A 23,988-nucleotide genomic window follows, 5' to 3' on the forward strand; every position below is an offset into this window, starting at 1 on the left:
TCTCTCCAGTTACCTGGTGGTCATCCCCAAAGTCAGACTGTCTGGGTCAAAACTAGAGAGTTGGTCACCTTAATTCATAGAATCATAGAATCATAGAAAAGTTACAGCACGGAAGGAGGCCATTCGACCCATCCAGTCCGTGCCGGCTCTATGCAAGAGCAATCCAGCTCGTCCCACTCCCACACCCTATCCCTGTAGCCCTGCAATTTTTTTCCTTTCAAGTACTTATCCAGTTCCCTTTTGAAGGCCATGATTGAATCTGCCTCCACCATCCCCTCGGGCAGTGCATTCCAGATCCTAATCACTCGCTGTGTAAACAAGTTTTTCCTCATGTCACCTTTGGTTCTTTAGCCAATCACCTTAAATCTATGTCCTCTGGTTCTTGACCCTTCTGCCAATGGGAACAGTTTCTCTCTATCTACTCTGTCCAGACCCTTCATGACTTTGAATATCTCTATCAAATCTCCTCGCTACCTTCTCTGTTCCAAGGAGAACAGCCCCAGCTTCTCCAGTCTATCCAGGTAACTAAAGTCCCTCATCCCTGGAATCATTCTAGTAAACCTCTTCTGCGCCCTCTCTAAGGCCTTCACATCTTTCCTAAAGTGAGGTGCTCAGAACTGTACACTATACTCCAGTTGTAGCCGAACCAGTGTTTTATAAAGCTTCATCATGACTTCCATACTTTTGTACTCTATGCCTCTATTTATAAAGCCCAGAATCCCATATGCTTTTTTAACCGCTTTCTCAACCTGCCCTGCCACTTTCAACAATTTGTGCACATATACCCCCAAATCTCTCTGTTACTGTCTCCCTTTTAGAATTGTGCCCTCTAATTTATATTGCCTCGCCTCATTCTTCCTACCGAAATGTATCACTTCGCATTTTTCTGGGGTAAATTTCATCTGCCACGTGTCCGCCCATGCCACTAGCCTGTCTATATCCTCTTGAAGTCTATCACTATCCTCCTCACTGTTTACTACCCTTCCATGTTTTGTGTCATCTGCAAATTTGGAAATTGTGCCCTGTACACCCAAGTCCAAGTCATTAATATATATCAAGAAAAGCAGTGGTCCCAGCACCAACCTCTGGGGAACACCACTGTACACCTCTCTCCAGTCCAAAAAACAACCGTTCACCACTACTCTGTGTTTCCTGTCACTTAACCAATTCTGTATCCATGTTGCAACTGTCCCCTTTATTCCATGGGCCGCAATCTTGATGATAAGCCTATCATGCAGCGCCTTATCAAACGCCTTTTGAAAGTCCATATACACCACATTAACAGCATTGCCCTAATCAACCCTCTCTGTCACCTCAACAAAAAACTCTATCAAGTTAGTTAAACACGATTTGTCTTTAATAAATCCATGCCGGCTTTCCCTAATTAATCCACACTCGTCCAAGTGACTGTTAATTCTGTTCCGGATTATCGTTTCTAAAAGTTTCCCCACCACAGAGGTTAAACTGACTGGCCTATTTTTGTTGGGTTTATCCTTACACCCTTTTTTGAACAAGGGTATAACATTTGAAATTCTCCAGTCCTCTGGCATCACTCCTGTATCTACGGATGTTTGAAAGATTATGGCCAGTACCTCCGCAATTTCCACCCTTACTTCCCTCAGCAACCTAGGATGCATCCCATCCGGGCCGGGTGACTTATCTACTTTAAGTACTGCTAGCCTTTCTAATACCTCTTCTTTATCAATTTTTAGCCCATCCAATATCTCAGCTATATTTTCCTTTACTGAGAGTCCGGCAGCATCTTCTTCCTTGGTAAAGACAAATGCAAAGTACTCATTTAGTACCTCGGCCATTCGCTCTGCCTCCATGAGTAGATCTCCTTTATGGTCCCTAATTGACCCCACCTCTCCTCTTACTACCCGTTTACTATTTACATGTCTGCAGAAGACTTTTGGATTCCCTTTTATGTTGGCCGCCAGTCTATTCTCATACTCTCTCTTTGCCCCTCTTATTTCCTGGAAGAAACTTGTTACCAATTATTATCATGAAATCACTAAAACAGCGCACATGGTATCTAGTATTTTCACACTTTTTTTATCTTCATACAGGCATTGTGTTTTTTTACACAAAATATTAATGGAGATCAATATTTGTAGAATAAAAATGTCTAAGCAGAAAACTTTTCTGTTTATGATCTATAAACATCAACACCAATACCCCAGTCCAAATGGATTCTAAAATAAAAACTAGAAAGACACAGCAAGTCCACAGGCATCTGCGAAGAGAAAAGACAAGCTAATCCTTCTTCAGTATCGGTAATATTCTTACCCTTCCAAACAAATATCTTTCTGTCTGCTCCATTGTCCAGTATGAAGCACTCATCAGTCAAGAGCAAGTCACATGAGAATGGATTTTCTGCTGACACCAATGACACTTTCATGGATCCACTGGCATCTGAGACCTGAAGGAAGAGCATTTTATAAACATTATATCTATCCTCACTGATTAAATGTTAACACCTATTAATGCTGATATATAGCTCTATGGGCATAGGTCACACTCCATTAATTCATCCAATTTTGATATTATCCATTTTGCGCGCAGAGTGAGTGGCAGTAAGTTATTAGAGCAGAACCCGATCCTTTCCACACCCAATGTTGCTATCCATGAACTTTCCATAGGGCTCAATGGATAGTGACCAGGGACATGATTCCTGACTGTTTTCCCCCTTCCTAGCCCAATTCCAATGCTCCTATTGCCATTCTAGATGAGATCAATCAATTCAGCACAAATCGCTAATCAAATTTAGAATCTTCCTAGGCTGTACAGTTCTTGGCCACGCAGGGTGGTGCATTTACTCAGTAAACTATTGGGGTAACTCCAATTATAATGGAGTTCATGAAGGCTGTGTAGCAGACAGTTTTTTAGTGTGCGGATTTCCTGCTTTTATGATATAATGTAACACTTTTCTATACTGCTGTAAAACAAAGTGCACGATTTTTCAGTAAAACGCTCTTCTTTTAGAATGCTAGCCTATCATCATAATCTTGCAAAACACCCTCTCTTCCTGTCACATGACATGGACTCCAAATAAAAAGATACCTTGGCCATAATGGCAGGAACAAGAGTCCTTTCAAAAGGAAAATTTCAGTTTGGTATTTTCAAAAAAGCTATTAATGTTACACTCTCACAGCCAATAGCTGATGTTTATCAAAATCAATATCAAATTTAAACATCTTTTCTGTCCAATTACTGTACTGTTGCCACTGGGATCATGATGGAGGTGCAGTTATAAGATGGAGGTGCTGTCATCACTAAGATCCAGGTCCATTTCTGTATCATCAACACTAAGATGTAGGTAGACTCGCAATCTGGTTGGTGGAATTGGTCTTGGGCGGTAGTGCAAAACAGGCAATAGTGAATCAGCCGGCTGCTTCACATCCATTGATATAGAAGGAAAAGAAGCTCGGAGTGTAAAACAGGTTGCTAATTTGCTATCACCGATTTTGCGCTACTACCGAAGATCAATTTCACCCCCTACGTCTCTGTACTGCTATCACTAAGCTCAGGGGGAGAGGCTTGTCATGTAGTGTAGTGTAGCTGCTTCAGTTTCATCACCACTGATAACAACTTTGGCTGTTCTTTCAAATCTGTTTACATAATTGTTTCCCTCTCCATGCTCACACCGGGAGACTGAAATTCCTGATGTAAATGTGCTCGTTATTATAGTCACTTGTTCTGTGTCACTACTTGCAAACATTTGAAATATGACTTTGGGAAATTGCTGTTCACTAAAATGTCATCAAACCTGTCCAGTGCATGTTGGTGAAGTGAGTGTAAAGCTAATAATGTTCACAGTAGGGGAACAATATATGAAGAATACCATATAGAGCTTTGCCATCTTCCTGTTCGATATGTCTGCAACAAAATCTTCATCATCATCCCCTTGACTCAGTTCTGGTTTCTTACCAAGAACCTGTAAGAGAGAAAGAAAAACTATTTTTAGCATGATATTTCTAAAATTATAACTCTGTGCAGACTATTTGCGGAATAATTACTCCAAGATACTTTACCTCAGGATGTGGTTCCTCCTTTAAATATTACTTAGAAATAATACGCTGGTTAATAAGAGAACAACATCTTGCACATAGGGCCAGTTTGGGATATAGAGAAACATGAAGAAATTACCAATACAAAGTCAGAACTGAATTTACTATGTTGTACTTCTACGATATTATGAAGAGTTATCATTTTATAAAATTAATTCTGACAAAGGGGTTCATTTGTCTTTTCAGATGCTGACAGATGTGTGGGTAGATTTTAATTTTTGGGTGGCGACTGGCAGAACGCGTCAGCCAGCTGCCCATTCTGGCAGTGAAGAGGCAGGCATGATTTTGATGCCCGGGGCTCATTTGAGTTAAAATTGACCCTGTGCTGTGTAGTTTCAGTACCTTCAAATATTATTTCAGATTTTCAACATTTGCAGTTGTTTCTTTTTATCTCTACTCAAAGAAATTACCAATTGTTAGGCCTGTCCTTGCTAATGTTTAATGTGCTTCTTTTTTGACACAAATTCAATTGACAGCATTTGCTGTGATTGTGGTAGTTTGGCTCAGTTGGTAGCATGCTCACGTTTGAGTTTGTGAGTTCAAACTCCACTGCAGGAATTCAATCAATACATAATCTAGGGTGACACTCCATGCAGTATGGAGGGAGTGCCACATTGTTACTGCTCCTGTCTTTAGGGTGAGAGGTTCTGACTACCTGCTCAGGTACCTGTAGAAGATCCCATCAAAATACTTGAAGAGGAACAGAGAATTCTCCTTGGGGGTGATTTTAAACCCCAAGAACGGGTGGGTTGGGAGCAAGTGGGAGTTGAAAAGAGTTAATTTTTGGGTCACGACCGCAACCCGGCTTTTATTTCCGGGTTTAACGTCAGCGCAGAAAAGTACAGGCTTCCCACTGGGAATGCAAAGTCCGAAAATTTTATGGTTGTGATCCAAAAATACAACTATTTTCAACTCCCACCCGCCCCCAACCCACCCATTCTTGGGGTTTAAAATCACCCCCCTTGTATCTGAGTAAACATTCCTCCTTCAACAGCACCAAAAAAAGCATATTAAAAGTTTGTGCTGTGTGTGATCTTATGATGTATAAAATTGCTGCCTATATAACATCAGTGGGCTTGTTGTAATGAATGATAGAATCACAGAATCATAGAATGGTTACAGCACAGAAGGAGGCCATTTGGCCCATCGAGCCCTTGCCAGTTCTCTGCAAGAGCAATCCAGCTGGTCTCACTCCCCCACCCTTTCCCTGTAGCCCAAAAAAAAATTTTCCCTTCATCTACTTATCCAATTCCCTTTTGAAAGCCACAGTTGAATCTGCCTCCACCACTGCCTCAGGCAATGCATTCCAGATCCTAACCACTCGCTGTGTAAAAAAGTTTTTCCTCATGTTGCCTTTGGTTCTTTTGCCAATCACCTTAAGTCTGTGTCCTCTGGTTCTTGGCCCCTCTGCCAATGGGAACAGTTTCTCTCTATCTACTCTGTCTAGACCCTTCATGATTTTGAACACCTCTATCAAATCTCCTCTCAACCTTCTCTGCTCTAAGTCTTCAGTCTACCCACGTAACTGAAGTCCTTCATCCCTGGAACCATTCTAGTAAACCTTTTCTGCACCCTCTCCAAGGCCTTCACATCCTTCCTAAAGTGCAGTGCCCAGAATTGGACACAATACTCCAGGTGTGGCCGAACCAGTGTTTTATAAAGGTTCAACATAACTTCCTTGCTTTGAATGAATGACCTCCTGTTTTGGCTTTTAAACACGCTGAACTAGTTCAGTACATTAGAGGGCTTGCATTGTGATGCAAAATAGCATCATGACCCAAACATGCTGTTGCACAGGATTGGTTCAGGTTTTCTGGATCACTGCCTTCCATTTTTGTTTCCCAGGCCTGCTGCATCAGATTATTGGGAGACTATTCTAACATTGAAACATAGAAACATAGAAAATAGGAGCAAGAGTAGACCATTCAGCCCTTCGGGAGTCTCTGCCATTCAAAATTATCATGGCTGATCGTCTTTCTCAGTACCCTGTTCCCGCTTTTTTCCCATATCCCTTGATACCTTTAGCATTAAGAAATATACCTATCTCCTTCTTGAATACATCTAATGCCTTGGCCCCCTCTGCCATGTCTCAATGCCCACTTCTCTTAATTTTAAAATTAAAATCGCCACATAACAGGAAGGTACAGCATGTGACAAGCAACTCATTCCAAATGAGGAAACATTAGTTCATTCATTGTAGAGGTAGAATTTAGAAAGCATTGGGGCTGAGAAAATTGGAGCACATGGCAAAACTTGTGATAGGCATCCTATTAATCATGTATTTTATACAGTGGATGTGATGATACATCAATGTACCTGTACACATTAGTGCTTAATACTGCATGTAATGACAATACACTATCCATGTGGTTAAGTCTATTTATTTACATAGAAAATAGGAGCAGGAGTAGGCCATTCGGCCTTTCGAGCCTGCTCTGCCATTCATTACGATCATGGCTGATCCTCGATCTCAATACCATATTCCTGCTCTCTCCCCATACCCCTTGATGCCTTTTGTGTCTAGAAATCTATCTAGCTCCTTCTTAAATATATTCAGTATTTACTCATAATCTACCACCTGGTGTCTTTATAATACAAGGAAATGCTCCAGTTGCACGTAAAGAACACAACCTGTCATCATCCGCAACTGAAGCATGCGCCAGCACAGAAGAAGTATGTAGTGACGCAGCTGCAGAAATACAAGGTAAGGTACTGAGCAGTGGTGAGGAGAGGGTAGCAGTTATGCTAGTTGATGAAAAGGCTGCTGGCACAAGACAGAGCATGCTGAGCTTTATACTGATAGAGACCTTATTGGGCCTGCTGTGAAATGGAGATTTTTAAAGCAGCACACAGTACTGAGCAGTCACTTGCCGCTTTGCACAAAACAAGGTAGTTTGCAGGAGTCCAACACCCAGGTATCTGCTATCATCTCCTATATGAGTGATGTCAAGGAGTGCAAGTTATCTATGCTAAAGTCTACTATTGAACACGTGCTGATACCAGTAACATCTGCAGTGGAGACCTCAGTTATGCACACCTTAGGCACAGTAGGAGCATCTGTCATTAACGTTCCTACTGTTATGGAGGCTTTAGTTCTAAAGTGCAAGTTGCAGTCATGGCTGGTTTCAACTCACTTGGAAAACAGTTACAGGCAACCATGGTGGAGGGATTGTGAACTAGGGCCTTACAGAGAGCCAGGTTCACACAGGACTACATGCATGCTAAACAGCGGAAGCAGTGTGCTATAGACATAGCTAAGCGATCCAACAACCAATGGATCAGATCAAAACTCTGCAGTCCTGCCACATCCAGTCGTGAATGTTGGTGGACAATTAAACAACTAACAGGTGGAGGAGGCTCCATGAATATCCCCATCCTCAATGATGGCATAGCCCAGCATGTGAGTGCAAAAGACAAGGCCGAAGCATTTGCAACCATCTTCAGCCAGAAGTGCTGAGTGGATGATCCATCTTGGCCTCCTCCCGAGATCCCCACCATCATAGAAACCAGTCATCAGCCAATTCGATTCATTCTATGTGATATCAAGAAACAGCTGAATGCACTGGATACAGCAAAGGCTATGGGCCCTGACACCATCCTGGCTGTAGTGCAGAAGACTTGTGCTCCAGAACTAGCTGTGCCTCTAGCCAAGCTGTTCCAGTACAGCTACAGCACTGGCACCTACCCAACAAAGTGGAAATTTGCCCAGTATGTCCTGTCCACAAAAAGCAGGACAAATCCAATCCGGCCAATTACTGCCTAATCAGTTTACTCTCAGTCATTAGCAAAGTAATGGAAGGTGTCATCGACAGTGCTATCAAGCAGCACATACTCACCAATAACCTGCTCACCAATGGGTTCCGCCAGGACCACTCGGCTCCAGACCTCATTACAGCCTTGGTCCAAGCATTAACAAAAGAACTGAATTCCAGAGGTGAGGTGAGAATGACTGCCCTTGACATCAAGGCAGCATTTGACCGAATGTGGCATCAAGGAGCCCTAGTAAAATTGAAGTCAATGGGAATCAGGGGGAAAACTCTCCAGTGGCTGGAGTCATACCTAGCTCAAAGGAAGATGGTAATGGTTGTTGGAGGCCAATCATCTCAGCCCCAGGACATTGTTGCAGGAGTTCCTCAGGGCAGTGTCCTAGGTGCAACTAATGAAGGTCATTGATGAAGCAGCATCTTCAGCTGCTTCATCAATGACCTTCCCTCCATCATAAGGTCAGAAGTGGGGATGTTCGCTGATGATTGCACAGTGTTCAGTTCCATTCGCAACCCCTCAGATAATGAAGCAGTCTGTGCCTGCTTGCAGCAAGACCTGGACAACATCCAGACTTGGGCTGATAAGTGGCAAGTAACATTCGCGCCAGACAAGTGCCAGGCAATGACCATCTCCAACAAGAGAGAGTCTAACCACCTCCCCTTGACATTCAACGGCATTACCATCGCCGAATCCCCCACAATCAACATCCTTGGGGTCACCATTGACCAGGAACTTAACTGGACCAGCCACTTAAATACTGTGGCTACAAGAGTAGGTCAGAGGCTGGGTATTCTGCGGCGAGTGACTCACCTCCTGACTCCCCAAAGCCTTTCCACCATCTACAAGGCACAAGTCAGGAGTGTGATGGAATACTCTCCACTTGCCTGGATGAGTGCAGCTCCAACAACACTCAAGAAGCTCGACACCGTCCAAGACACAGCAGCCCACTTGATTGGCACCCCATCCACCACCCTAAACATTCACTCCCTTCACCACTGGCGCACTTGGCTGCAGTGTGTACCATCCACAGGATGCACTGCAGCAACTCGCTAAGGCTTCTTCGACAGCACCTCCCAAACCCGTGACCTCTACCACCTAGAAGGACAAGGGCAGCAGGCACATGGGAACAACACCATCACTTGGAAATATATCGCTGTTCCTTTATCGTTGCTGAGTCAATATCCTGGAACGCTCCACCTAACAGCACTGTAGATGTACCTTCACCACATGTACTGGAGCGGTTCAAGAAGGTGGCTCACCACCACCTTCTCAAGGGCAATTAGGGATGGGTAATAAGTGGTGGCCATGCCAGCAATTCCCACATCACATCAATCAATAAAAAAAATGCCAAATCACCATGTCTCAATGCCCACTTCTCTTAATTTTAAAATTAAAATTGCCACATAACAGGAAGGTACAGCATGTGACAAGTGGTGAAAGCCCAGACAGGAAGCAACTCATTCCAAATGAGGAAGCTTTAGTTCGTTCATTGTAGAGGTAGAAATTAGAAAGCATTGGGACTGAGAAAAGTGGAGCACAGGGCAAAACTTGTGATAGGCATCATATTAATCATACATTTTATACAGTGGATGTGATGATACATCAATGTACCTGTACACATTAGTGCTTAATACTGCATGTAATGACAATACACTATCCATGTGGATAAGTCTATTTATTTACATAGAAAATAGGAGCAGGAGTAGGCCATTCGGCCTTTCGAGCCTGCTCTGCCATTCAATACGATCATGGCTGATCCTCGATCTCAATACCATATTCCTGCTCTCTCCCCATACCCCTTGATGCCTTTTGTGTCTAGAAATCTATCTAGCTCCTTCTTAAATATATTCAGTATTTACTCATAATCTACCACCTGGTGTCTTTATAATACAAGGAAATGCTCCAGTTGCACGTAAAGAACACAACCTGTCATCATCCGCAACTGAAGCATGCGCCAGCACAGAAGAAGTATGTAGTGACGCAGCTGCTGAAATTCAAGGTAAGGTACTGAGCAGTGGTGAGGAGAGGGTAGCAGTTATGCTAGTTGATGAAAAGGCTGCTGGCACAAGACAGAGCATGCTGAGCTTTATACTGATAGAGACCTTATTGGGCCTGCTGCGAAATGGAGATTTTTAAAGCAGCACACAGTACTGAGCAGTCACTTGCCGCTTTGCACAAAACAAGGTAGTTTGCAGGAGCCCAACACTCAGATATCTGCTATCATCTCCTATATGAGTGATGTCAAGGAGTGCAAGTTATCTATGCTAAAGTCTACCATTGAACGCGTGCTGATACCAGTAACATCTGCAGTGGAGACCTCAGTTATGCACACCTTAGGCACAGTAGGGGCATCTGTCATTCACGTTCCTACTGTTATGGAGGCTTTAGTTCTAAAGTGCAAGTTGCAGTCATGGCTGATTTCTACTCACTTGGAAAACAGTTACAGGCAACCATGGTGGAGGGATTGTGAACTAGGGCCTTACAGAGAGCCAGGTTCACACAATTTGCTCACACAAATCAGTAGACAGATCACACATCATGAGGAGATGCACTTCATCAGTGGCATGCATGGACTAGCATGGGGGAAGCTGGTTGGCACTTATGTCAGTGGCAGTTCTGTGCCATCATGTAGCCCTGCACAAGTGAAAGTAAGCACTCCCTCTGTGAAAGCACTAAGCCCATAACAACTACATGAACAGCGACCCCTTACAGATGATGGTCCAAACCCAGTTCATGACAAATACAGGTAGCAGATCTTCTGTAGCCTCTGAAACTCACTAGTTGTATCTGTTGTCACCCACCAGTGCTACTTTCTCAAATGGGGGCAGGGTATAGTAACAAGGCACATCCACAAGCAACATGGAGAAGTTCAAAATGCACAAAAATCAAGTTCAGCAGAACAACACGTTAAATATACCATTACCAATGCACAACTTTATAGGATTATTTTAGGTTTGATTGTTTTGCAGTCTGTCAGAAAATAAAGCACCCGTTGTCCAAAAAACAAAGTTTATTCCTGAGATGGCTAGAACATCCCCATAGCAAAAGTAGTGATCAGTAGTTACCTTCACTGTAATTAGTCATGCATGTTAGATGGTTGACTGTCCCCGCAGGTCTTCGTCAGCCAGTTATCACATCCCAATTGCAGCCTCCCTGGTGGGCCTGAGACTCCTACACACTTATCCTTCACAATGCTGACTCTGTCTTATACATCTGCCTCTAAGGTAGTATCTGCTGTTAGTTGTGCACCTGCTATGTCCTCTGTGCTCTTAGACCGGCCTCTACATTTCCTTCTCCTGCTCCATTGCAATACACCTACCAAAGGCCAATAGACCTATTTTCTCAGACAGAAAACTCCCTGGAGGAACCCCACAAAAATAATCTGGGCCGCTGTCCTTAGGACCCTGATTTACATATTGAAATGGACTACCGTCTGAAACAAGCAGGCGCTTTGAGCACCTAGTGGTAAGCCCTTCAAAATGGCGCTGGCAGCATCATCGGGGTTGACAGGGCGGCGAGGCTACCGACCCCATTTTGATGCCATTACATCAAGTTACATCGAAACTACAGCACAGAAACAGGCCATTCGGCCCAACTGGTCTTTGCCGGTGTTTATGCTCCACACGAACCTCCTTCCTCCCTACTTCATCTAACTCTATCAACATACTTTTCTTGCTCATGTGTTTATTTCTTTCTCGCTCATGTATTTATCTGGCTTCCCCTTAAATGTATCTATGCTATTTGCCTCAACTACTCCTTGTGGTAGCACGTTCCACATTCTTACTCTCTGGGTAAAGAAGTTTCTCCTGAATTCTCTATTGGATTTCTTAGCGACTATTTTATATTGATGACCGCTAGTTTTGGACTCTCCCACAAGTGGAAACATTTTCTCTACTCTATCATTATCTTAAAGACCTCTATTAGGTCATCCCTCAGCTTCCTCTTTTCTAGGGAAAGGAGCCCCAGCCTGTTCAACTTTTCCTGATAAGAATATCCTCTCAGCTCATCCTTGTGAATCTTTTTTGCACCCTCTCCAATACCTCCACATCCTTTCTATAATATGGATACCATAACTGTGCACAATACTCCAAGTGTGGTCTAACCAAGGTTCTATACAAGTTTAACATAATTTCTTTGCTTTTCAATTCTATCCCTCTAGAAATGAACCCTAATGCTTGATTTGCCTTTTATATATCCTTATTAACCTACATTGCTACTTTTAATGATTTGTGTTTCTGTACCCCTAAATCCCTTTGCTCCTCTATCACATTTAGACTCTTAGTACACAAGCAGTATGTGGCCTCCTTATTCTTCCTACCAAAATGCACCTCCTCACACTTACCTATATTGAAATTCATTTGCCAATTACACACCCATTCTGCAAGCTCATTAATGTCCTCTTGCATTTTGACGCATTCTTCCTTTATATTAACTAAACCCCCCAATTTGGTGTCATCCGCAAATTTTGAAATTGTACTTCTGATTCCCGAATCCAAATTGTTAATGTAAATTGTGAACAACAATGGTTCCAGCACCGATCCCTGCACCACCAGTTCCCGCCTTTTTGCCAGTCTGTGTAGCTACCGTTAAACCTAACTCTGTGTTTTCTGTTTTGTAGCCAGCTTGCTATCCATTCTGCTACCTATCCCCTGACTTCACATGCCACGATCTTAACCATAAATCTACAATGCGATACTTTATCAAAGGCCTTTTGAAAATCCAAATATATTACATCTACTATATTACCCTTGTCTACTTTTTTTGTTACTTCTTCCACCCCATCGCCTGGTGTTACCACCCAATTAATACCAGGCGATATAAGTTAAAATAGACTCCTAGTGGCGGGGGTGGAAAAATTGTGTGTAAGTGAAACTTAAAGGAATGGGGCCAATTAAAGGTCACAATAAAGGGACAAAAATTTTGCAAACATTTAAGAGAGTCTCAAATGGCTTCTCAATTCATTATTAGCCTTTGCTAAGACTGAAAAGGCAGGGGACTAAGATGTGGGCAGGCAAAAACGAAGAAGGAGGAAACCCAAAATACAGACATGAATCTGCAGGAAAGTGATATAGAAACATAGAAAATAGGAACAAGCGTAAGCCATTCGGCCCTCCGGGCCTGCTCCACCATTCAAAATGATCGTGGCTGATTGTCTAACTCAGTACCCTCTTCCCGCTTTTTCCCCATATCCCTTGATCCTTTTAGCATTAAGAAATATATCTGTCTCCTTCTTGAATACATCTAATGACTTGGCCTCCAATGTCTTCTGTGATAGAGAATTCCACAGGTTCACCACCCTCTGAGTGAAGAAATTTCTCCTCATCTCGGTTCTAAATAGCATACCCCGTATCCTGAGACTGTGACCCCTGGTTCTGGACTCCCCAGCCATCGGGAACATCCTCCCTGCATCTAGTCTGTCTAGTCCTGTTCAAATTTTATATGCTTCGATGGGATCACCTCTCATTCTTCTAAACTCGAGTGAATATAGGCCTAGTCGACCCAATCTCTCCTCATACGTCAGTCCTGCCATCCCAGGAATCAGTCTGGTAAACCTTTGTTGGCAAGGGCATCCTTCCTCAGATAAGGAGACCAAAACTGCACACAATACTCCAGCTGTGGTCTTACCACAGGTGTGGACCGCCTTTTCGTTGGCTGCTGAAGTGGAGGTGGTGCCACTTCAGGGTCAGCTTAGTTGAATGTCTGCAAGGAGGTGAACCAAGTTGTCGGCCACAGTTGACCATTACTATCATTGGATATGCTAGCCCTATGAGCATGCTGGCTGCAGGTATTCTTGTAGCAGGCCCAGACCGTGAGAAGATAGCTTCCCACCATCATAGCCAGGCTCTTCAGAAATGGCTAGTGGCATCTTGATGAGTGAGGCCCATTAGTACTTGATCACCCTGGCATGCCTTCTTTCACTCAACAACATTGAGAGCACCTCAATCACAGTATCTTAATTGAACATATCTTAATAGTGCTGTTCCAGATTCTTTTGGGAAGAGGAGCCTCCACCTGCACTAATAGTCTGCCAAACATCTCTTATGTAACCTGATCTGCCTGGCATTCCTCTGTAGGACCTCTTCTTCTTCCAAGCACATCAAGTAGGAAACCCACCGTCACTAGTGATACTGCTAAGGACAAAAAATAACAAATTTGTATCAACCAGCACAGAGACTTACAAATGCCCAAATGCCAGGTGGAAAGGAAAAATGATCTGAAATAGTTTAGAGGTGTCTAGAAAGCATTTATCTTTGCATCTGTGTGGCCTTTAAATGAACTGCTGCCTGACCTCAGTCCTTATTGATCCTGTTGTCCGGTTTCCTTGACGTGATTTATACTAGGAAATTGCATGCCTCTATCCCCATTTCTATATTTTATTGAAGCTCCCATTTATTTTGAACAGGAGATTCCCTTCACTGCTCCAAAGCTGACTGCAAACTTCACAGAGGTGCAGAATGATTTCCACAGAGTTTCATGCCCCATTGCACTCTATCTAAACCTGTTTTTCAGCATATTGGAGACTAACATTGACTCCACTACATATTGATCTGACCTGGAGTAAAATATTCATCTTACAATATGATTCTACAGCTGCTGAATGCAGCATGAGCTGAACAATAATGACCTTTAACAAGTTAAATCATCGTTTGTTTTCTCTATTTTCGTTAACTTTTTTGGAGGAGTACGATTCCTCAGAGCAGCACTAAACATGGATGATTCATCCTTTGATGCTTTCTCCTGACATAACACCACTCTTACTCTTACTCACCCTTTGGCTAAGATGAACAAACATGTGACTGTCTGCCCCTACATGTTGTTCTGAAAGTCAGCAGATAATAAAGCACAAGTTTAATATGAATCATCAGGTACCTTTGGGTTTTTTTGCTATTGGGAATTAGCAAAATGAAATTAAAGATGCTGTTCGGCATTTATCCAAATGAGCTGCTCTGGGAAGCATCAAAGTTTGTTGTCTCAATCACATATACTGTACTTTAATCATCATGTTATTGCAACAGCCAATTTCTATACATTCTAAAATAAGGTTTTAGTACTTTTGTGGAAGAGAGACCTAAAACATGTATCGACATAAGTCTCTCTGTGGTATTAAAGTCTGGTCCAATTATGACTCATAGTATGGTTAATGTAAAGGTTAATAATATTGGAAAATGGCAGAGACGTACTCAAGTTGTTTGGATCCACTCCCTTATAATTGGTGCCTTTCATCCATTGACAGTATGCATTTCTCACTGAGTTAAACCTATATGGGAAAATGTAACTTGCTCCTTTGATGCGTTAGTGGTTTAAAACACCACCCAGTGTGGTACTGAACCATTCAGGCCAGGAAGGCCCCAGGTTGCACAGTCTGTTCTGCATTAACTGATCTTAATCAGGTTGGCAGTGGGTGCACCAAAGGGGGCTACAGGGCAAATTTCTATTAATTTTTAAAAATTCATTCATGGAATGTGGGCGTCGCTGGCGAGGCCAGCATTTATTGCCCATCCCTAATTGCCCTTGAGAAGGTGGTGGTGAGCCACCTTCTTGAACCGCTGCAGTCCGTGTGGTGAAGGTTCTCCCACAGTGCTGTTAGGAAGGGAGTTCCAGGATTTTGACCCAGCAACGATGAAGGAACTGCGATATATTTCCAAGTCAGGATGGTGTGTGACTTGGAGGGGAACGTGCAGGTGGTGTTGTTCCCATGCACCTGCTGCTCTTGTCCTTCTAGGTGGTAGAGGTCACGGGTTTGGGAGGAGCTGTCGACGAAGCCTTGGCGAGTTGCTGCAGTGCATCCTGTGGATGGTACACACTGCAGCCACTGTGCGCCGGTGGTGGAGGGAGTGAATGTTTAAGGTGGTCGATGGGGTGCCAATCAAGCGGGTTGCTTTGTCCTGGATGGTGTCGAGCTTCTTGAGTGTTGTTGGAGCTGCACTCATCCAGGCAAGTGGAGAGTATTCCTGACTGAGAGTATACACGCTCCTGACTTGTGCCTTGTAGATGGTGGAAAGGCTTTGGGGAGTCAGGAGGTGAGTCACTTGCCGCAGAATACCCAGCCTCTGACCTGCTCTTGTAGCCACAGTATTTATATGGCTGGTCCAATTAAGTTTCTTGTCAATGGTGACCCCAAGGATGTTGATAGTGTGGGATTCGGCAATGGTAATGCCGTTGAATGTCATAGTCATAGAGTCATAGAGTTATACAGCACGGATAGAGGCCCTTCGGCCCATCGTGTCCGCGCCGGCCATCAGCCCTGTCTACTCTAATCCCATATTCCAGCATTTGGTCCGTAGCCTTGTATGCTATGGCATTTCAAGTGCTCATCCAAATGCTTCTTGAATGTTGTGAGGGTTCCTGCCTCCACAACCCTTTCAGGCAGTGAGTTCCAGACTCCAACCACCCTCTGGGTGAAAAAGTTCTTTCTCAAATCCCCTCTAAACCTCCCGCCTTTTACCTTGAATCTATGTCCCCTTGTTATAGAACCCTCAACGAAGGGAAAAAGCTCCTTAGTATCCATCCTATCTGTGCCCCTCATAATTTTGTACACCTCAATCATGTCCCCCCTCAGCCTCCTCTGCTCCAAGGAAAACAAACCCAATCTTCCCAGTCTCTCTTCATAGCTGAAGCGCTCCAGCCCTGGTAACATCCTTCCTGTAGTGTGGCGACCAGAACTGCACACAGTACTCCAGCTGTGGCCTAACCAGTGTTTTATACAGCTCCATCATAACCTCCTTGCTCTTATATTCTATGCCTCGGCTAATAAAGGCAAGTATCCCATATGCCTTCTTTACCACCTTATCTACCTGTTCCGCCGCCTTCAGGGATCTGTGAACTTGCACACCAAGATCCCTCTGACCCTCTGTCTTGCCTAGGGTCCTCCCATTCATTGTGTATTCCCTTGCCTTGTTAGTCCCTCCAAAGTGCATCACCTCGCACTTTTCCGGGTTAAATTCCATTTGCCACTGTTCCGCCCATCTGACCAACCCATCTATATCGTCCTGCAGACTGAGGCTATCCTCCTCGCTATTTACCACCCTACCAATTTTTGTATCATCAGCGAACTTACTGATCATACCTTTTACATTCATATCCAAGTCATTAATGTAGACCACAAACAGCAAGGGACCCAGCACCAATCCCTGTGGTACCCCACTGGCCACAGGCTTCCAGTCACAAAAACAACCTTCGACCATCACCCTCTGCCTTCTGCCACTAAGTCAGTTTTGTATCCAAAGTGCCAAGGCACACTGGATTCCATGGGCTCGTACCTTCTTGACCAGTCTCCTGTGCGGGACTTTATCGAAGGCCTTACTGAAATCCATGTATACCACATCCACTGCGTTACCCTCATCCACACGCCTAGTCACCCCCTCAAAAAATTCAATCAAATTAGTCAGACATGATCTTCCCTTGACAAAGCCATGTTGACTATCCCTGATTAATCCTTGCTTCTCCAAGTGGAGACTAATTTTGTCCTTCAGAATTTTTTCCAATAATTTTCCTACCACTGATGTTAGGCTCACTGGCCTGTAGTTCCCCGGTTTTTCCCTACTCCCCTTCTTGAATAATGGTATTACATTAGCGGTTCTCCAGTCCTCTGGCACATCCCCTGTGGCCAGAGAGGTTCTGAATATATGTGTCAGAGCCCCTGCAATCTCCTCCTTTGCCTCACACAGTGTCAAGAGGAGGTGGTTAGACTCTCTCTTGTTGGAGATGGTCATTGCCTGGCACTTGTCTTGCACGAATGTTACTTGCCAATTATCAGCCCAAGCCTGGATGTTGTCCAGGTCTTGCTGCATACAGGCACGGACTGCTTCGTTATCTCGTGGTTATTAGATTATTGTATATCACATTATCATATGCTTCAATTTCCAATGTCGATTGCAATTACCTTCACCTTATCTCCTGCAGCCCGCTCACACCTAAGTCTACTCTTTCATCACGTCAAGAATGATCTTCTTGAACGCTCTCATTCACCTGTCTCCACACTCCAACCCTTTCCAAACATCAGTTAATCCAGAACCCTGCGGTCCAAGTCCTCTCTCGCTTAAAATCCAGCAAACCGATTCCTTCTGTCCCCGGCAAGCTTCACTGGCTCCCTGTCCCTCAGCATAATGACTTCAAGGTCCCCACCTTCATTTTCAAAATTCCAACTAAGTCTTGCTCCACCTTAATTGAGCAAACTTTCTAACACTATGCCCCAGCCTTTACCCTTCTCCAACACTATGCCCCAGCCTGTACCCTTCTCCAACACTATGCCCCAGCCTGTACCCTTCTCCAACACTATGCCCCAGCCTGTACCCTTCTCCAACACTATACCCCAGCCTGTACCCTTCTCCAACACTATACCCCAGCCTGTACCCTTCTCCAACACTATGCCCCAGCCTGTACCCTTCTCCAACACTATGCCCCAGCCTGTACCCTTCTCCAACACTATGCCCCAGCCTATACCCTTCTCCAACACTATGCCCCAGCCTATACCCTTCTCCAACACTATGCCCCAGCCTATACCCTTCTCCAACACTATGCCCCAGCCTATACCCTTCTCCAACACTATGCCCCAGCTTTTATCCTTCTCCAACATGATACCCCAGCCTATACCCTTCTCCAACACTATGCCCCAGCTTATACCCCTCTCCAACACTATGCCCCAGCCTGTACCCTTCTCCAATACTATGCCCCAGACTGTACCCTTCTCCAACACTATACCCCAGCCTGTACCCTTTTCTAACACTGTGCCCCAGCCTTTATCCTTCTCCAACACTATGCCCCAGTTTATACCCTTCTCCAACACTATGCTCCAGGATATACCCTTCTCCAACACTATACCCCAGCCTGTACCCTTCTCCAACACTATGCCCCAGCCTGTACCCTTCTCCAACACTATGCCCCAGCCTATACCCTTCTCCAACACTATACCCCAGCCTATACCCTTCTCCAACACTATGCCCCAGCCTATACCCTTCTCCAACACTATACCCCAGCCTATACCCTTCTCCAACACTATGCCCCAGCCTGTACCCTTCTCCAACACTATGCCCCAGCTTATACCCTTCTCCAACACTATACCCCAGCCTGTACCCTTCTCCAACACTATGCCCCAGCCTATACCCTTCTCCAACACTATATCCCAGCCTATACCCTTCTCCAACACTATGCCCCAGCCTATACCCTTCTCCAACACTATATCCCAGCCTGTACCCTTCTCCAACACTATGCCCCAGCCTGTACCCTTCTCCAACACTATATCCCAGCCTATACCCTTCTCCAACACTATGCCCCAGCCTATACCCTTCTCCAACACTATGCCCCAGCCTGTACCCTTCTCCAACACTATGCCCCAGCCTGTACCCTTCTCCAACACTATACCCCAGCCTGTACCCTTCTCCAACACTATACCCCAGCCTATACCCTTCTCTAACACTATATCCCAGCCTATACCCTTCTCCAACACTATGCCCCAGCCTATACCCTTCTCTAACACTATATCCCAGCCTATACCCTTCTTCAACTCTATGCCCCAGCCTGTACCCTTCACCAACACAATGCCCCAGCCTGTACCCTTCTCCAACACTATACCCTAGCCTATACCCTTCTCCAACACTATACCCCAGCCTTTATCCTTCTCCAACACTATGCCCCAGCCTGTACCCTTCTCCAACACTATACCCTAGCCTATACCCTTCTCCAACACTATACCCCAGCCTTTATCCTTCTCCAACACTATGCCCCAGCCTATACCCTTCTCTAACACTATGTCCCAGCCTATACCCTTCTCCAACACTATGCCCCAGCCTATACCCTTCTCTTTTCTGACTCTGGACTATTGTTAGTCCCCTCTCACCATTGGAAGCCAATCTTTCAACCACTACCCGCCTGTCTTTTGCAACTCTCTCCCAAAACCGCTTCACCTTGCTAACTCTTTCATTGGCTGTGCTTTTGGTCCCTCTCCCTCTTAATGCTTCTCATCTCCTGCTTTGTGTCCTCTTTTCCCCTCATGCACTCTATACAACAGTACTATGTAAATGTATGTTGTTGAGCATAAAGTTTGAAAGTTTTTACCTAAGAAAGACAAACTTAATATAGGGTTACTGCATTTTCCAAAACAGTGTGTTGATTAATAATTAACTTGTCATTTTAAAAAGCCTGAAGTCAAACTCTTCCATGGAAACATTCATTAGCTTAAATGTCTGGTTCTCCTTCTCTCATTTACTCTCTACCCTAGAAAACAAATGCTTTTAGGATCGGACCTGTTGGCCTGAAAGGCGTTTAATTGCAAACATAAACCTGCCTCAGCATATGTATGGTAATCTGTGTCTGTGAGAGTGCAATGTGTTTTACTAAATATACTGTAAAATTCTGAATTGTCAAACAGACATTATTTGCAATTAACCGGCTGAGAATATTGGGGTACATCCCAGGTGTGAGGTTTTCAGTTGCAAACCAGCCAAGAACCTGAGGCACTTCCTCACTGCAAAAACATTAACAAGGTTAAAGCTAATAAACTGCATCTGTCACATGGAGTTTGGAGGGCAGGGCCTGTTTTTGCTTGAAACTTAATTTATGCTTTTAATGGTTGTTTGCAATTATACCAACATTAACCAATTTCTAAGCCTGTAGTTTGAAAAGAAAATGGCTCGGCATAAGATGTTTTGCATTTTGTCTTAGTACTCAAACTAAGTTCAAAGACAGCCTGCTTTTGCTCTGATTCTTCATTATCACAGAGACGGCTGAATTAGTAGAAATTGTACACATATAACTTCCTGTGACAGTGGTTGATTTTTAGACCTGGTGTTCACGCTGCAGAACCAATATGCTGAGAGCTTTGTACTTGTCTTCCGAGATCAGCCCTCATGGCAAGCTCCCAGAGTGGATAGGGGGCTCACAAAGGTGGGGAGTAGGGCAGCAAATCCAGCAAATTAGCAGCACTTCAAAGGCTACCGTCTGAATTTAAGGGGATCTGGGTATTCAAAATTGTTGCATAGACGAGGCTTGTACTGTATTGAAAATAGAAGATTATGGGGTGATCTAATTGGGCTGTTTAAGATGATTAAAGGATTTGATAGGGTAGATTGAGATAAACTATTTCTTCTGTTGGGGGAGTCCAGAACAAGGGGGCATAACCTTAAAATTAGAGGTAGGCCAGCCAGTGGTGATGTCAGGAAGCACTTCTTCACATAAAGTGTAATGGAAATCTGAAACTCTCACCCCCAAAAAACTAGTGAGGCTAGGTCAATTGAAAATTTCAAAACTGAGATCGATAGATTTTTGTTAAGTAAAGATGTTAAGGGTTATGGAACAAAAGTGGGAAAATGGAGTGAGATCGATCATGATCTAATTGGAACCGGCTTGAATTATTCACACGTTTGAACAGGCTTGAGGGGCTGAATTGTCTACTCCTATGTTCCTATGACCACATGTGAAGATATAGGTCTAGAATTTCGATTTCACAGTGCCCATTTTTCAGGCTAAAAACAAATGCTGCAGGACCCAAAAAGGGATGCTGGAAGTGGTTAGGGCACCTTGTAGTCGTTCAGAGTGCCTGCCTCAAACAGGCGTTAGGCCCACTTTTACGCAACCTACCACCACTGCCAATGGCCCAGATCAAATAACACCACACGCAACTCTGTCCCTCTTACTAACATTTGCAAACACCAGCAAAACTATACATCCCAGAGGATGTCATTAGTGAGCTTCAGGAGGTAGTGTCTGGTGGGTCACAACAGGTAGGTGAAGCGAAGCAAGTAGTGGTGCCAGAGTAGGAGCAAAGAACTAGCAGTTAGAAGCCTCGTCACCTCCTGATATGGGGCGTAAGTTTGTACAGTAAGAGTTCTTCCATATCAGCTCATTTTTAACGATCTTCCTGTTCTGATGAACTCTTGTAAATGCTTCAACTACAATTGACTTTCCAGTGATTTTGAGGTTAATATTTGGTTGTTTTTATTTCTACACAAATATTCCCCACATATCCTTAAAAGAAAAGCATGAAAAATAACAGCAAAAAAATGAAAACTAAAAAACACAGGCCCTTTAACAGCTCGTTTGCATGATAAGTGTTGTTTTTCACCCACTCCAGATGGTTGAGCACAGCATATATTATGGGTTATTAACATCCACTGTCAATTAAAATGAAGCTCTTGAACATTTTGTGAGAGAGCATTTTAAAACCTATAGACAGGTGATGTTTCAGGTGTGGTTCTGATGATACATCCACACCTGAAATGTTAACTTATTTGTTCTCTCCACAGATGGTGCCTGATTTGCTGATTGTTTTGAGCGTCTTCTGTTTTTGTGCAGTTTGAAATGCCTGGGTGGAGGTGGCTGAGTGAGTCACATCCATGGGTTGTGGTAGCAGATGAGAAAGAAATTTTCTGAACTCTTAGATTGGCAAGGTAGGAGTACCCACACTTTGCCTAATTTAGGCAAATTTGTTGAGTGTATTCAGGAGGAATTTCTCATTCAGTATGTGGATGGCCCGACTAGAGAGGGGGCAAAACTTGACCTCCTCTTGGGAAATAAGGAAGAGCAGGTGACAGAAGTGTTAGTGAGGGATCACTTTGGGACCAGTGATCATAATTCCATTAGTTTTAAGATAGCTATGGAGAAGGATAGGTCTGGCCCAAAAGTTAAAATTCTAAATTGGGGAAAGGCCAATTTTGATGGTATTAGACAGGAACTTTCAGCAGTTGATTGGGAGAGTCTGTTGGCAGGCAAAGGGACGTCTGGTAAGTGGGAGGCTTTCAAAAGTGTGTTAACCAGGGTTCAGGGTAAGCACATTCCTTATAAAGTGAAGGGCAAGGCTGGTAGAAGTAGGGAACCTTGGATGACTCGGGAGATTGAGGCCCTAGTCAAAAAGAAGAAGGAGGCATATGACATGCATAGACAGCTGGGATCAAGTGGATCCCTTGAAGAGTCTAGTGATTGCCGGAGTAGAGTTAAGAGAGAAATCAGGAGGGCAAAAAGGGGACATGAGATTGCTTTGGCAGATAAGGCAAAGGAGAATCCAAAGAGCTTCTACAAATACATAAAGGGCAAAAGAGTAACTAGGGAGAGAGTAGGGCCTCTTAATGATCAACAAGGTCATCTATGTGCGGAACCACAAGAGATGGGTGAGATCCTGAATGAATATTTCACATCAGTATTTACGGTTGAGAAAGGCATGGATGTTAGGGAACTTGGGGAAATAAATAGTGATGTCTTGAGGAGTGTACATATTACAGAGAGGGAGGTGCTGGAAGTCTTAACGTGCATCAAGGTAGATAAATCTCCAGGACCTGATGAAATGTATCCCAGGACGTTATGGGGGGTTAGGGAGGAAATTGCGGGTCCCCTAGCAGAGATATTTGAATCATTGACAGCTACAGGTGAGGTGCCTGAAGATTGGAGGGTAGCAAATGTTGTGCCTTTGTTTAAGAAGGGCGGCAGGGAAAAGCCTGGGAACTACAGACCGGTGAGCCTGACATCTGTAGTGGGTAAGTTGTTCGAGGGTATTCTGAGAGACAGGATCTACAGGCATTTGGAGAGGCAGGGACTGATTAGGAACAGTCAGCATGGTTTTGTGAGAGGAAAATCATGTCTCACGAATTTGATTGAGTTTTTTGAAGGGGTAACCAAGAAGATAGATGAAGGCTGTGCAGTAGACGTGGTCTACATGGACTTTAGCAAAGCCTTTGACAAGGTACCGCATGGTAGGTTGTTACATAAGGTTAAATCTCACGGGATCCAAGGTGAAGTAACCAATTGGATACAAAATTGGCTTGACGACAGAAGACTGAGGGTGGTTGTCGAGGGTTGTTTTTCAAACTGGAGGCCTGTGACCAGCGGTGTGCCTCAGGGATCGGTGCTGGGTCTGCTGTTATTTGTTATTTATATTAATGATTTGGATGAGAATTTAGGAGGCATGCTTAGTAAGTTTGCAGATGACACCAAGATTGGTGGCATTGTGGACAGTGAAGAAGGTTATCTAGGATTGCAACGGGATCTTGATAAATTGGGCCAGTGGGCCGATGAATGGCAGATGTAGTTTAATTTAGACAAATGTGAGGTGATGCATTTTGGTAGATCGAATCGGGCCAGGACCTATTCCGTTAATGGTAGGGCCTTGGGTAGAATTATAGAACAAAGAGATCTAGGAGTACAGGTTCATAGCTCCTTGAAAGTG

The 23,988-nt window shown here is 44.0% G+C and overlaps 1 protein-coding gene across 2 annotated transcripts in view; it reads right to left on the reverse strand.

The window, feature by feature from the left end:
* scin (scinderin) overlaps window positions 1-23,988 on the reverse strand; it is a 135,842-nt gene that overhangs the window by 49,409 nt on the left and 62,445 nt on the right. For both annotated transcript variants that reach the window (XM_068003923.1, XM_068003931.1), the window contains 2 exons: window positions 3,845-3,937; window positions 2,290-2,422 (listed from right to left, as the gene is read on the reverse strand). In XM_068003923.1, the coding sequence (XP_067860024.1) occupies window positions 2,290-2,422; window positions 3,845-3,937 (226 nt within the window). The remainder of the gene's footprint in view (window positions 1-2,289; window positions 2,423-3,844; window positions 3,938-23,988) is intronic.

This window comes from Heptranchias perlo, chromosome 2 (genome assembly GCF_035084215.1).
Source record: "Heptranchias perlo isolate sHepPer1 chromosome 2, sHepPer1.hap1, whole genome shotgun sequence".
NCBI lineage: Eukaryota > Metazoa > Chordata > Chondrichthyes > Hexanchiformes > Hexanchidae > Heptranchias > Heptranchias perlo.